The 14,860-nt window shown below is 41.0% G+C and overlaps 1 protein-coding gene across 2 annotated transcripts; it reads left to right on the forward strand.

The window, feature by feature from the left end:
* Nucleotides 1-8,012: 8,012 nt before the first annotated feature.
* Nucleotides 8,013-14,456, forward strand: si:ch211-157c3.4 (Lipopolysaccharide-induced tumor necrosis factor-alpha factor homolog-like). 2 transcript variants are annotated; one of them, XM_064316536.1, is made up of 5 exons: nt 8,013-8,155; nt 10,644-10,715; nt 11,227-11,331; nt 12,367-12,529; nt 13,747-14,456. In XM_064316536.1, the coding sequence occupies exons 1-5, from the start codon at nt 8,080-8,082 to the stop codon at nt 13,859-13,861; spliced, it is 531 nt and encodes a 176-aa protein (XP_064172606.1). In that variant the 5' UTR covers nt 8,013-8,079; the 3' UTR covers nt 13,862-14,456. The 2 variants fall into 2 exon arrangements, with proteins under 2 accessions (XP_064172606.1, XP_064172607.1); XM_064316537.1 differs by lacking the exon at nt 8,013-8,155 and adding an exon at nt 8,653-8,792.
* The last annotated feature ends 404 nt before the right edge of the window (nt 14,457-14,860 follow it).

Consider the following 14,860-nt stretch of genomic DNA (forward strand, 5'->3'; position numbering starts at 1 on the left):
TTAGCCCCACTCTAGTGCAGAGAGGGGTGGTGCTCCCCACTTCACCAGTCTCCAAAAAGGGGTGTGTTCAGGTCACCCCAGAGGTGGGAGCTGAGGGGGGCTGAGGGGGGCTGAGGGGGGGGGGGGGTCAGGTTGGGGGAAGGTAGCAGTCCCTCTGCCTGATGTTTTTAGCAGACACCCCACATCTCCACAGATATACTCACAATAACAGATGTTCATTCAGATGACAGCCTTCCTTTCTTTCAAACGTGGAGTGTGTTAAAGGCTCAAAAATGAAATACGTATGATATTTGCATAGGCACATAAACGACATAATATATAGATATTATAAATACAGAGTTCTGTGTCTTCTTTTTAGCAGAATGGAACAGAGCTTTGAAACATGATAGTACCCAGGACTATCACAGATAATAGATGCCCTACATAATTCAAAGGCCCTCTTTGTCAAAGGAATTGTGCACCAATTGGTTGTTCAAATAACGAAATCATTCACACGCGCGCACGCCAACAGAAAGAGCAGGATTAGCCTACGCACATAGGAATCATTCACATGACAGAGCATTCTACTTTGAACACTGGGTAAGTACTGACTCTAGTCTGGCCTGGCCACCCCTGTCAGTCAAAGCTGTGATTACAGAGATATTTTTGGGGGTGATGGGGGCTTGGGGGCAGGGGAGTGTGGGGTGAGGGTGCAAAGGTGGTATTTTTATTTGACCAGCAGGACCCTCACAGTGAAAATTGCCCTCCTAGGTTCAGGGGTGGGGGACAGACAGCTACCCATTCCAACATCAGCATGCCTCAAGGAAGCCACACTCTAATCTTAAACATACAAATTGTACCCTAAACATATAGTTATTAAAAATATTGACTCTTTACATTAAATTAGCAACTGAAGAAAATACAAATTGTGAAATTGCGTCACTCTCTCTCAGATTTTACCATGTCTACAGTCAGAAGTAAGAACATAAACAAAAGCCTAACAAAAACCAACCTGTGTTGTAGAACTACACCCTCAAAACAGATGTGTTAAAAAAACACATGACGTGCAATATTTAAAACACACATTGTGCCCCACATTGTGTGTTACTTTCAACAGTCTGTGTTAAAAAGGCTCCCTTTGTGACACAAAAAATGTGTATTTATAATACAAACGTAGTAACTTTGACACAAAATGTATTAAAAGTAACACAAAATTAGTAACACAGAAAGGGTGTTGAATATTATTAACTTAATATCCTATTTGAGAGTGTCCATAAATTTATTTCAGGAACACTTGTGTGTTAAAGGAACTATGCTTGTAACCAGAACATTGTAAGGTCCAATTTCCAGGGTCCTGATCTTGTAAGTTACCCTTGAGTATTAGCACGTATTAACATAAATTACACAGGGGCACAGAAATCGCCAAAGTTTAGAGCAACTGACTAAAAACAATTAGCACGATGAGAACCAAAAGCTACCTGTGCTACCTGTGCACTGCAGTAGAGATTTTAACTCTACAGATAATATGAATGGTGTACTACGGACACCAACCAATTACAGTGCGCGCACGTGACTGACTCATGCCAATATTTTGAGCCATATTTAGAGATTTACCCCTATTGTTCCACTGCAACTTTACGATCAGTCAACACGTTATCACATTTCCTGAATTACTCAGCACATCACTCAACCAAAGCCAGTTTTATCTTTTGTTTCGCACCGAATGAATAGCAGAATTTGATCTCATGATCACGCATATAATGCCCCCTGGTGTCAATAAATGGCAACGCAAGGATACCACCAGCCATTTAAGCACACTGAAAGAAGAAATTGTGCGAAAAAATAACAGTGTTAACCTCTGACCAAAGGACTTTTCAGGTCTATATAGAGCTATGTCGATATGACCCTTATTCATCTTGGTTAAACCATTTGAGACTAAAGCCTTTTTCTCAATATTGTAGGAAAGAAACTGTGTATGTCTGTGTGCGTGTTCAGGTTTATACATGCACAGACACAGCGCTAGCCTTTCTGCTGCCATGGGGTTGGGGGGGCCCCAGGCCCTTACCACCTATACCTAGAACCAGCCCTGTAAGTCTGTACAGGTGTAAGAATGCTGAACAATTGCCTGACGAGTAGTTTGCACCTTAGTTCCGTATTTCACAAACAATGTTTTTTTTTGGTTACTAGACTTGCAATGAAAGAAGTTTGAGAACCTCCTGTCTTTTGTGACATGGTGTTAAAATGCTAATCAGGTTTTACATGGTATAATTGGTTTTTGCATAATCTATAATGCCATGCAACTCATTAAACTTCACAACGGCATAATTAAGCTATTGTACATTAGCCAAGTATTGGACTGAATTTCCAGTCACAGTTTGCTGCCAGGGTCAGGTTCAGAGTCCAGTCCTGACTCTGGCCTACACATCAGCCAACCAGATAGCCCCCCGTTCCCTACCTACAGGACATAATACAGCCCTACACACCAGCTCCACCACTCCGCACTGCTGCAGAAGGGTGACCTGCTTCGCTTATATTACACATCACGTCGGATAAAAAGCGTCTGCCAAATAAAATATTTTGTAATGTAATGTTGGCAGCAACTCTATTTTCTAATGCTGATAGGTCACCCTTAGCCTAGCACCAAACTGTGGGTGTGACCCTGTCACCAGGAATTTTGCGGTGCCACTTCTGGAATTCTGCCGTCTCAGGTTCAGTGGTCTGGTAGGAATGGAGCTGTACTTGTTTGCTAGTTAAAAACACACTGAAATTTCAGAACCTGTAGCTTTGTTTATGGCTCTTTGGATGGTTAATGACGATCCTTCATTGATGGGTGCGCTTTTATAGAGGTACAGTCCACAGCACACCTGCTGGGATTTGCAGCCATCAACCTGGGAAAAGTGTACTTCACGTGCAGTAGGGGCAGGCACACTGCACGAGAGTATTCAGCAGTGAGGCCGCTGTTGAGAGTTCTACCAGAGAAGAGGTTACTAATAGAATGGCAGCCATATCCAGTACTCAGAATGTCTTAGCAGATGTTGAGATAGAGGATTTAAAGAAGTACTGGATAAATTACATAAACTAAAGACAAATAAGGCAGGAGGCCCTAACGGCATACGTCCAAGCATACTCAAAAAGTTAGGTGAGATCATCTTGAAAACACTGGCAGGTATTTTTAGACAGTCTTTAGAAACTGGTGAAATACCTGAGGACTGGAAGCCAGGTAATATAATACCAATATATAAGAAAGGAGACCATACTGATCCAGGAAACTACAGGCCTGATCATTAAAGAGAAGTTAGGAGTGTTTCTTGAAAATAATAACATCCTAAGGGATAACCATAATGGTTTTCGCAAGGGAAAGTCATGCTTGACAAACCTTCTGGTATTCTTTGAAGAAGCTACCAAGTGTTTTGACAATAACAAGACTTAAGATATTATATATTTAGATTTCCAAAAAGCTTTTGATTAAGTACCACATGAGAGACTTGTTAGCAAAATGAAGACAGTAGGAATTAGAGGATGTATTTCAGAGTGGATTTGGGGAGAGCACAAAGAGGAGTAGTAGGAGGGATATTATCTGAGCAGGGAACAGTGTGGGTGGAAACATGGCAAATTAAATTCAATATAGATAAATGTAAAGTTCTGCATGTGGGAAATAAAGACATTAGGCAGGATTATTTTATGGGAGGAACAAAATTGGAATGTACTCAGTTTTTAAAATACTTGGGAGTAATGGCTGATAAAAGCCTTTCAGATTCTAGGCAGTGCTGTAGCAGTAAAAAAAGGCCAACAGAATGCTGGGATATATAGCCTAAAGTATTGAGTGTAAATCCAAGGAAGTTATACTTATCGTATACTTATTGTATATCTTATACAATACATTCGTTAGACCACACTTGGAGTATTGTGTGCAGTTCTGGGGACTGTACTACAAGGAAGATACAGAGGCTCTGGAAAATGTTCAAAGAAGAGAAACCTAATTGATTCCTGGTATGAAAGATAAGAGCTATGAGGAAAGACTTAAGATTGCTTAATCACTTCCAAGTCAGTAAAAGGAGACTTAGGGGTAATTTTACTGAGGCTTTTAAATTAATAAAGGGTATTAATAAAGTAAACAACAAGAGATTCTTCAGGTTGAATTCTGTTAGTAGAACGAGGGGACATAAATGGAAATTATCAAAAGGTAAATTCCATGCAGACATTAGACAGAATTTTTTCATGCAGAGAGTTGTCAATGTGTGGAACAGCCTGCCAGGTCACTTAGCACAGGCAGAAACTCTGCCTTGATATGGTGTTAGATACTATCTAGTCTGTAGGTAATCAGAACACTAGGTACAATTTAGTCACGAAAATGGCGGGCACTGTTGGGCTGAATGGCCTGTTCTCATCAATATTTTATGTTATGTTATGTTATGTTATGGATGTACACTGTGGACTGAAATCCTTCCTCCTCCGTGACACCGTAGCAACTACTACCCAAGCTGCTGGTCACAGTCGCATAAAATCATGGAATATCCTTGGCTTATCCTGTTATGGCACTGTTCAAGTGCAAAAAAGGGCCCCTATGTTTAGTTTTAACCATGCCAGTGCAGACTGTGGACGGTAACCCCACAGGGTGATGCACAATTAGCTCTCGCCTTACCCAGAAAGGGAGGGTTTCATCCAGCCAGGACGATGATGTCTCATTGGGCACCAGCGACCCCTGCTGGTTGAAATGGCACTTGCTGTCCACCTGTTAGGGTGCGCACAGAGCGTCTTCATCCAGCTCGCATCTGTGCCAGCCTGACTTGTTGACAGCGGTGGGGCAAAACAAATGGCGGTGACATCACATCCTTTGGTGGAGAGCACAGGCTTATCTTTGGTTCTCCCGAATCAACAACAGAGGCCACAATGAGCATTAGAGTGTGAGCATAAGTGGCCCATACAGTTTGGGAGAAAAGGCATAATAAAAAATGATGTCATTGTCACACAACAAAATCTACATGTAATTCAGTGGAGAGGGTACGCTCCGTATGGGTTCTCACATTTAGTGGTCATGTAGACCAACAGCGATTCCCTCAGCATGTTCTTTCAGACGAGGTAAAAGACGAGGTGCTAAACTCAACACTGTCAAAGAAAAGAAGAAAGAGGAGGCGGAGCACCCCTTTATTGTGTGAAATAGAAACTCTGGGGCTCCTGGGTGGCACATACCATTAAGGCGTTCTTCTCTTCCACTGTATGGATGGGCCCCATACAGGATGATGCTTCTGCCAATTATATATATATATATGACAATGTGTTCAGCAGTGACCCACCTGCAGTCTGCTTGCCAAAGCTGCACGTGCACACTCAAAACAGACGCGTTAAAAACAACACATAACGTGTCAGTTCTTAAGACACCTCCAACACACCTCCATAACACACATGCTGCAACTGTGTGTGAGCATGTGTTTATTTTAGCACTGTAATAATAAGGAAATGAGGCCTCATGAGACCAAAATTGGGCGTAGCTCCCAGGATGCTACCAGTAAGTCACTGATTTCAGCAAATCATCATACTTGTCTTGACGAGAAAACCTGTTTGATTAGTTCAAGCAAGCCCGTAAAGGATATCTAATTGTAGCACCACTATTTTTGTGTCATGACGCATCATTCTCCTATCACTGTGGCATTGTTTTACAGTTCATGGTCATTTTAGTCTCAACAGATTTAGTATTGTTACGAACAACTGTATCAATAAATTCCCAAGCTCAGGTGCCATCATTGTGTTCTCTATTCTATAAACTGTATTCTATGGTGTTCTATAAACGGTTCTGTTCTATAAACTGCATTGTATGCTCTATTCTGTAAACTGATGGCTGAACAGATAAATATAAGTGTCTGTGTTTAATACTTAATACTGAGTGAAAGATTCAGCGAGAACTCTGCAAATCCACATCCACTGAATGAAGAACACAGAAAAGAGACTGGAAGATTGCTGGAAGAAGTTTTGGAGGAAAAGGAAGAAGAAGAAGAAGAAGAAGAACGTGGAAACAAAGTGTTGGGGTCAACAACAAAAAAGGAGCAGGGGGGAATCTTAGTTCCGCTTCACTGACTGTCCCTATCCCGAGTGGAGACCGGAAACTACGCTCTCATTATTGGAATGCCAGGGAAAAAAAACAAAACAACATGGAGGCTTGGGGAATGCGGCCGTACAGGCCTGACGGCAGTCTTTGTGAATCCCCGGGCAAACACGCAAGTCAGTCATCCCAGACTGCCCACACCCTTAATGAAAGCAGCTCCATCTGTGTTCTCGGACACACCCTCCCTCTCGCACCCTCTCCCCACCCACACTCTCTCTCTCTCTCTGTCTCTCCCTCTCTCTCTTTCTCCCTCTCTCCCTCTCTCTCTCTCTCTCTCTCTCTCTCTCTCTCCCCCTCTCATCTCCTCTTAGCTTGGCCAATGTTAAGGGCGGAAGTGCCCATTCAATGCCACGGTGGCTGCATCAGAGCCCCTCTGGTGACATTGATATAATTGTCCAATTACAAGCAAATTCTACAGAAATAATCCTCTCTGATTCTAAATGAATTTGTTTCTGAGTATTCTGATGTAGTAAACATATTAAATACAAAACACATCAACATATAACATATAAATACGCATATAAATAATCTGACAGAACCATGCTTACAGCAAACACTTATCCCTTTTTAAAGTCAGCTGGGGTTTGTTTAGTAGTAATGTGTCAAAAAACTGCCAAAAGCCAACAATTTGCTTATTCGTCTAAGCTTTATAAAAGGGGACTATGAATAATGTTTAGACAGCTGAGTGTGTAGCCAAAGGTTTGCAAGTTCAAATCCTGGGTGAGACACACCTCAGGTGCTGCTGCCATATTTCATGCAGTGCTCCTCTACTCAACATAAATACAACATTTCATGGTGTTGAGAACGCAAAGAGACCCTTGATCAAGTTTTTATCTGAAAAGTAGTCTATTACTTAAAATATTACTTTATTTAACAAAATACAAAAATGTATCTGTAAAATTTCATTTTTTGGAACATTCATGTTTGGAAATCTCAGATTTGCTCTTTTCTACTGACACACTAATGCAGAAAACAAAAAATAAACATTTAAGACCAAATATATACTATATATTATATTTAAAAATCTAGGGTGTCTAAGACTTTTGCACAGTACTGTATATATATATATATATAGATATATATATATATATTACATTACATTTATTTGGCAGACGCTTTTATCCAAAGCGATGTACAAAAGTGCATTTCATGGTTATGGACAACTACAAAACACAGGTTCAATAAGATACGATAGTCATTTCGTACAACTATTTCTAGCCAAGAACACAGTTTAGTTCACACAGTGAACACTATTCTGAGATAACTTATGTCAAGCCAAACTAGGGAGAAGAACAAGCTACAATATTAGGACAAATACAAATTTACGAAAATTACCAAAATGTGCTGGAATGGGGTACATGTATCATGAGTGTCATGAAAGGGGGGAAGTGAAATGATATACAGAGTGGTGGCAGTTAGTCCAGGTATAGTCAGAAGAGATGCGTCTTCAGACCACGGCGGAAGATGGGTAGTGAGGGAGAGGTTCGAAGAGGGACAGGGAGTTTGTTCCACCACTGGGGAGCTAGGGTGGATAAGCTCTGTGATCCCTTTACTCTGTTGGGAGGGGGTACAAGGCGCCCTGCTGCTGCAGAGCGGAGTGGTCGAGCAGGCGTGTATATATATATATATATATATACATACATACATACACACATACATGCATACACTATATACATGTAGACTGCACTATATACATATGTAGGCGTTTTTAATCCAATGACATATGCAGCAAATATTCCAAGAAAGGCTAATGCAATCGAAAAGCTGCTGCTTTCTTTCACACGTGAAAGAGAGCACTGTGATTTTAGAAACAGGTTCTTCAGAAACGCTAAAGTCCTGCAAAGCATGTAAGGTGAAGACGATCAAGGAACAAAGAGCAAAACGAGACATTTGCTGTCATGTAACGCCCAGTCGTTGACACACCTGAATGCATATACCATTATAACCTGAATAAACATGTTGCGACGACATTTATGATAATGAAAAGGGCGGGGTTTTGAATGTCTTTTGGCAGAAAAGAACCAACTTTTCCAGACTCATTTAGTGCGAATTGGAGCTGTGACGCTGTGACTACTGGTAAGAATGATCATTTATTTTCATATTATTAAGGGATTGGATCACCATTAACACAGTTATTTTCACGTTTATGTTGTAGGCTACTTAACCGTTTTATCCACATGTAGCCTACTGCCGTTTAACAAAAGTTTTGCAGTATTAAAAAAAGTCAATAGGCTATTTTTAATAGCCTAATGGTTTATAAACACCAAAATAGACATATAAAGTATAAAAGTTAAAATCAGAAAATAAATGTTTTTAATACTGATGATACTTTAATAGTCAGCTGCTGTGATTGGTGAAATTTTAAGTGGGTAATAATAGTTTTTCTGGAGTTTGGGACAGATGCCTAGGTAAAAAATTTGGACTACCGTCGGTAATCCAGAATAGGAAGAAGTCACTAAGAAAGTTTAAACGGATAGCTGATCACCTGTACCATTATACCATTTAAGTTTGCGTTGCTGTTAGATTGAACGTGATTTATTCCCACAAACGCGCCGTGTCCTTTTCCTCATACACCTATCCAAGGTGAGCGACAGGTGAATCTCCGCAAGGTACCACACCTTGCTCCGGTGACAGCACCCTGGGAAGCGCCCGCCCTATGGAGCTTACAGACGGCTGAAAAGGCCAATTTTTCGGGCTCGGCTCCATCGAACACGTAATTGACACAAACCTGCTTGGAAACGTTTTAAAGTGATGGCTCATAAGGGCAGGTACTAACCGGTAAAGTAGGACTGACAAGGTGGACCGGAGAAAAAAGAAAATATTAATTGACCATTGTATTTTTCATATCCCATTTCGAGATATGCTTGGCTAACAATATTTTGTACTTACATGTCTCAAGTATGTTGTAAAGATTAAATTCTCGCGGTACTCATACTCGTTGATCAGAGGCATTTAAAACCATGATGTATGATCTTGCGCAATCAAACTCGGCTGGTGGGAAGTTGAGAATTTTCGAAGGATTTTAAAACCAATGTTATACAATCTCCACAATCTCTTAATACATTTAAGGCGTACTGTGGGCAATTCTCATAACTATCCGATCTTTACGTTATTTTTAACATACATCTCTTGATGTAAAAGTTATTTTGAGATAGCATTCTGTTAATTGAAAACTGAAATGACACCCCTGGAAAAGGCCGTACGTGCTTGTTTGATGAATACAAGGTCCGTCCAACCTAACATATTTCACGAGTTTCTTGTTTTCATAGAACCATTGTTGGTATCATTAAACAAATATTGCGAGGGCACAAAATGCCATCCTCCGGTTGAATACGTCACACCTATACAGCACTGAGATTAAGCAATAATTGTGACTATGCAGAAAAGCCGTTCTGTGAGTTAAAATAACTTTTTGCGTCTTTATAACGATAGCACCTATGTTTATACTGAGAAGGGAGAAGAGTGAGAACAGGGCATAAAAATATGTGACGGAGCAGCATTCCTGTATATCACATGGGAGTGTTCAACACTATGAGTTAGACTGGTCAACCTATGCGTCTCAAAAAGAAAAAAAAGAAAAGAAAAAAACACAGACACAAAATAGAAGACAACACGAGAATAGCCACACGCCATATCCAAAATTATTCAGTAAAATACAATTATTTTATTATCTTTTGTTCTTATTTTGTGGGATAAAGGCATAAAAGGGACCCCCCATCATAAGTTAAAAAGGGTTATATTTCAAAAAAGGTTCCAAAATATCTCATTTTATACAAGTCTGGCCAGATGCCCTACAGTACCTTTAAAGACCCCCCAGGGCTCTGGGAACCCTCTGTTGTAAACCCACGGTCTAGTTTTTGTAGGTGCAGAACTAGAAATGGGTCACACTTATGCTTGGCCATATGACTTGGCTGGGCCAATCACATTTAAGCTTAAACTGCTGATAAACAGGTAGAGTGCTTGCAGAAACTTGTCCAGGGAGCCCATTGATTATTGTCAAGGCAAAGGATGTCATATCTGATGAACCGATAAGAGCTAAATTCCCTCAGAGCAGGCAGATTCTTATATAAAGAGGTTTGTCAGTTCCATACAGGTGATGGAAAAACTTGAACCAGAGAAAGACAAAAAGGAAATAACTAGGTTGGATGATTAGGACTTGGAGGAATGATTATTGTTTTTATTATTTTGGTGTGGGCCTTACTTTGTGGATGTTGGCATGATTTAAGAGTCTGGCATGGAAGTCGTCAGCTGACTGGAAATGCCATGCATTTCATGCATCTTTTCCCATCATTAATTTGTGTGGCATGTAGCATATGCCACATATATGTAATAAATGTCAATAATCCGAACATTACCAAGAATGAGGAAATCAGACAAGGTGTATTTTATATGAAAGTCCAAAATACACCTTCAGAGGCCACTGGGGTTCTGGCTTTAACTCCTACCTTATACTTCTCTTCCTTTCTCAATTTGTCAGAGAGCTTTGAATCCCATTTGTACCTTGAAACAAGTTGATCAGTGGCCTGGAGATTGCAATTTTTAACTACTGATTATTCATTTTCAGAGAATCATCAGAGGAAGACAATGGCCACTGAAAGCTCAGGCGACAAAGCTCCCCCTCCATACCTTATACAAAGTAAGACATGCTACTGTACCCCCTTACCTTAAATCAGGTAAATGTGCTACTGTACTTACCTTAAACCAAGTAAACAGATTACTCTACTTACCTTAACCTGTAACAGGTAAAATACTATTACACACCATCTCTATACTTTATACCAGGTGAAATGACAAGTCTAGACAGGCTTGTTACTTGTCATCAGAACATTCTTATTGTTCATGTCACACAAAACCTTTCATCTTAACTATGGAATGCTCAGGAACAGCAAAAACAGCTTCTTCCACTTACCAAGATAGCATTATGGTAAAGTAACGTGGTTTTTAACCAACTGTTTTAGCTGTTATGAAACAAAAGACAGCTAGATCTGACCTTTGAATGTGTATTAAAACCAGGTTAACTGTAATCTAATCATGTGAACCAGCCTCACACACTTGCGTGACCCCCCCCCCCCCCCCCTTCCGTGAGCAACCAGGCTGTCTGTGCTTCTCACTTTCTGATGCTTCACTCACGTTTGCTACTTCCACAGCCGAGGGCCAAGGCAGCGGTGTCAAGGTCTACCATGTGCACACCCCTTTCAACCCACCGGAATCCACCATTTCGGATGGTTACCAAGTGCAGACAAGCGGCAACAGTGAGCACCAAACCTCTACACCGACTATTGACACCTACATGAAGTACAACAAATAACACAGTGAATTAAAGCAAGCTTTGGCCCAAGCTATGTTTCCTATCAGCAAAGTGGGGTGTTTAAAATGGTGTTGAAGCAGAGAGTGAAATGTCTACTTACCGGTGCCAAACTGGAGACATAGTATGGAGCATTTGGAGGTCAGCTCCATTGAGGAGTCATTTCCGGAAATGAACGTCAATTTCAATTCGAATTCAGTATTCGAAAAATCCCCACAGAACAATACTTTTTTTTTTTTTTTTACATTTCATAAAAATTTGAATGAGAAAAACAGACAGTACCTCCGAACCCTGCATGCAGCACTGTTTTTGTATGGAGTACTTTGCCGTGGCTTGGCACCAGTCAGGGGAGCCATCTTTCCCTGATGGCATAATCCATTCTTAATTTTTCTGGAAAAAACATACTCGCATATTAACCTGCTGTACTCAAGCGGCACGAGATGTTCAGGACAAGCTCCATACTGCCTCATGGTGACAAATCAGAAGTTTTGCACTTCCTAGTCCTGTTACTGAACATTCCCCTGGAGCACCTTAAAGCAGTGGGCCCCAACCCTGGTCCAGGAGAGCTGCAGGGAATGCTATTTAGTACTTAATTGACCAAGTAAAACTAATTGTATTAGATAATACTTTGAGTATTGACTCATCTCACCTTGTTTCTTGAGTCTGAATTGGTTGAGGACGAAAAATATTAATCAGTCGATTGGTTTCTATAACCAGGGTTCAGAGCCACTCGCATAATTCCACTGTCTTAATTCCTCACCAAATTCACCTGTCTATCTCACAATCAGAGCACTTTAACCTCCCAATTCTGAGATCAGGGTTCAAATCCATCTGGGGTGGCAGCTGGCTTCTGTTGTGTTCCAGCTCTTAAATGCTCAATTTGTGCTGTTCTCTGGATAAACAGAGTGTGCAGGGTGGAGTAATCTCAGCAGATGACGGGATCGTAACCCAGGAAATCTCTCCCTCTCCTCCTCCTTTTCAGCCTACGCTGAACCCAAGCAGAAGTTTGTCAGCTATGACATGGAGCTGGGCCGCTCGCCAGGCATGACCACCTGCACTTCCTGCCAGACGCAGGTCATGACCAACGTGACCTACAAAGTGGGGACCTACGCCTGGCTGATGTGCATCCTCTTCATTCTCTGCGGGTGAGAAGGGTCACTGGCTGCCGTCCGGTGATTACAAGTGCCATCTGAGGAACAGGGCGTCCCAGGAGTGAGAAAGGAAGACCAAAATTGTTTCTGGATACCATATCAACTCCTGAACTGAATATTTTCGCTAGCTTAATCATACCTATATATTCAAGCTAAATATACGGATGAGATCACAAATCGCAGCCGATGGCTGTTTTTGTTTCCCTGTATGAAACGTTTTATTGTGGCCCAGCTTACAAATGAGCCAGCATTGATGTACACAGCCAATTAGCTTAGTGAGCCATAGGGGCGACATAGCTCAGGAGGTAAGACCGATTGTCCGGCAGTCGGAGGGTTGTCGGTTCAATCCCCCGCCCTGAGCATGTTGAAGTGTCCCTGAGCAAAACACCTAACCCCTAATTGCTCTGGTGAATGCGAGGCATCAATTGTAAAGCGCTTTGGATAAAAGCGCTATATAAATGCAGTCCATTTACCATTTAGTAAGTGGTGGAAACAAAAACCCACACATAAACACTAGCCATTCAGGAATGGAATTACGCACATCTGCTATAGGGACATTTGGTTATGGCCTGCATGCAAACCAACCAGGCATTAAGACAGTAATTCAAACAAATAGCACTGTACATATGACAACAGAATATCACATCAAAACACAGCATCACCATAATACACTTAAAGATTGGCCCACGTTTTGAGAATTGGTTTGAACTTAACTAAATATCTTATATGGTAGTAAATGCTCCATGTTTTAAAAAAAAAGTTTGGTCAATTAAAAAAATATTTGTTTTTACTCATTGTAAATACTTACTGATTCTGGACTGAAAGAGTCATAAGTCCTTATGTGTTTTTTGTTTCAAGAGTCTGCCACGCCCATAACATTTATTCACTGGTCTGACATGGAATGGCAAGCATCCAGTGATTTGTGGCACAATTGCACAATGTATGTTGTTATAGTGCAGTCAGTGTGTCTGTGCAAATGATCTAGCTTGCTATGATTTGAATCAGTCAGTCAATCAATTTTTCTGCCAGTTAACTAGCCAGTGTAGTCAGTCAGTCAATCAAATTTGACTATTGTCTTCCCAAAAGTATTGCTCTTTAAATAAGTTACAATTAGCACATACGGCTAGCACAGATCACCAATAAAAGTTTCTGTAGCGAAACAACAAAACAATCCACCAATCTAAAAACCTTTTTTTTTTTTGTCGTTTCAGGTTGGTGATTGGCTGCTGTCTGATCCCGTTCTTCGTAAAATTCTTCAAAGACGCCTACCACACCTGCCCCAGGTGCAACAGAGTACTGCACGTGGATAAGAAGAAATGCTGCTGACTGGCTCAGGGCAGCCATTTTAAACACCTCTATAGCCTGCTTTGTACTGGGAAGGTAACAGCTCCCACTGCTATGATCACACACCTCACTCGGCTGCTTTTGTAGACTTGCTTTTGATTGGCTGTCACACAAGGAACAACGGGAAAAGGGGGAGAGAGGGGTGGATGTGGACTGCCTCCTTTGTTAAACTTTATTTTTAAAACATGAAGAGAATCCATCTGAAATGTTTTTAAATTAAAAAAGCAAATGAAACAAACAGCCTGTCATCAAATAAGGTCAAACTGGCCTGAAGTATTCTAGTTATTTCTATTAAAAAAAACTAATAATGATTTTGAAGTATACTGCTGAATGACTTCATTCAAATGTCTATGCATTCCCTTTGGTTGCTACTAGCTCCACTTAAGGCTTTTTTCCCCTGCTATAAATGTTCAGATTTATACGTTGTACATAAGCTAAATTAGATTCTATGCCTTTTATTGTGGTTGAAATTACTTAAACTTCTGTATTCAACTACAAAAACATGTATTGCATATGTATTCCAGTACACATCTGAAAGTGTAATAAAATATGAAAGTTCAGAGAAGGCTGAATTGTGCAGTGTCGTGTTCCAAGTGCGTTTCTTTTGTTTATTTCCCAATTTCCTTGTGCCTCCAAGTGTTTTTTAATGCCCAGTCATATCATTACCATCATTTGGCACACTCATACCCAAGAGCGACAAATAGAAGAGGAGAACATCAACATTACTCTCAGGGATACAAGCAGTATCAGCAAGAAGGGTCAGTGGCTCGTTATAAATCGCTAATAAATGTAATATTTACCCAACAAACAATTTGTATTGTAACAAAGGAATCACTGCAGGAGCTCCGGGGGGGTTTGGGAGATCTGCTCCACGCACTGCCGGCAGCCCGTTCTCTTCACTACAGACACGCGACGGTCGCATTTCGCCCGTTCATTCTGAGCACACGTCACGCGTAGCCAAAGCCGCCAGACCGCCGGTGC

Source organism: Anguilla rostrata, chromosome 17 (assembly GCF_018555375.3).
Source record: "Anguilla rostrata isolate EN2019 chromosome 17, ASM1855537v3, whole genome shotgun sequence".
Lineage (NCBI taxonomy): Eukaryota > Metazoa > Chordata > Actinopteri > Anguilliformes > Anguillidae > Anguilla > Anguilla rostrata.

Bases quoted from the DNA above. Each gene is read 5' to 3' on its own strand.
- si:ch211-157c3.4 (XM_064316536.1), top strand. From the start codon at position 8,080: ATGTCTTTTGGCAGAAAAGAACCAACTTTTCCAGACTCATTTAGTGCG. The intron at 8,156-10,643 runs GTAAGAATGATC...ATTCATTTTCAG, and splicing joins CTGTGACGCTGTGACTACTG to AGAATCATCAGAGGAAGACA. The intron at 12,530-13,746 runs GTGAGAAGGGTC...TTGTCGTTTCAG, and splicing joins ATCCTCTTCATTCTCTGCGG to GTTGGTGATTGGCTGCTGTC.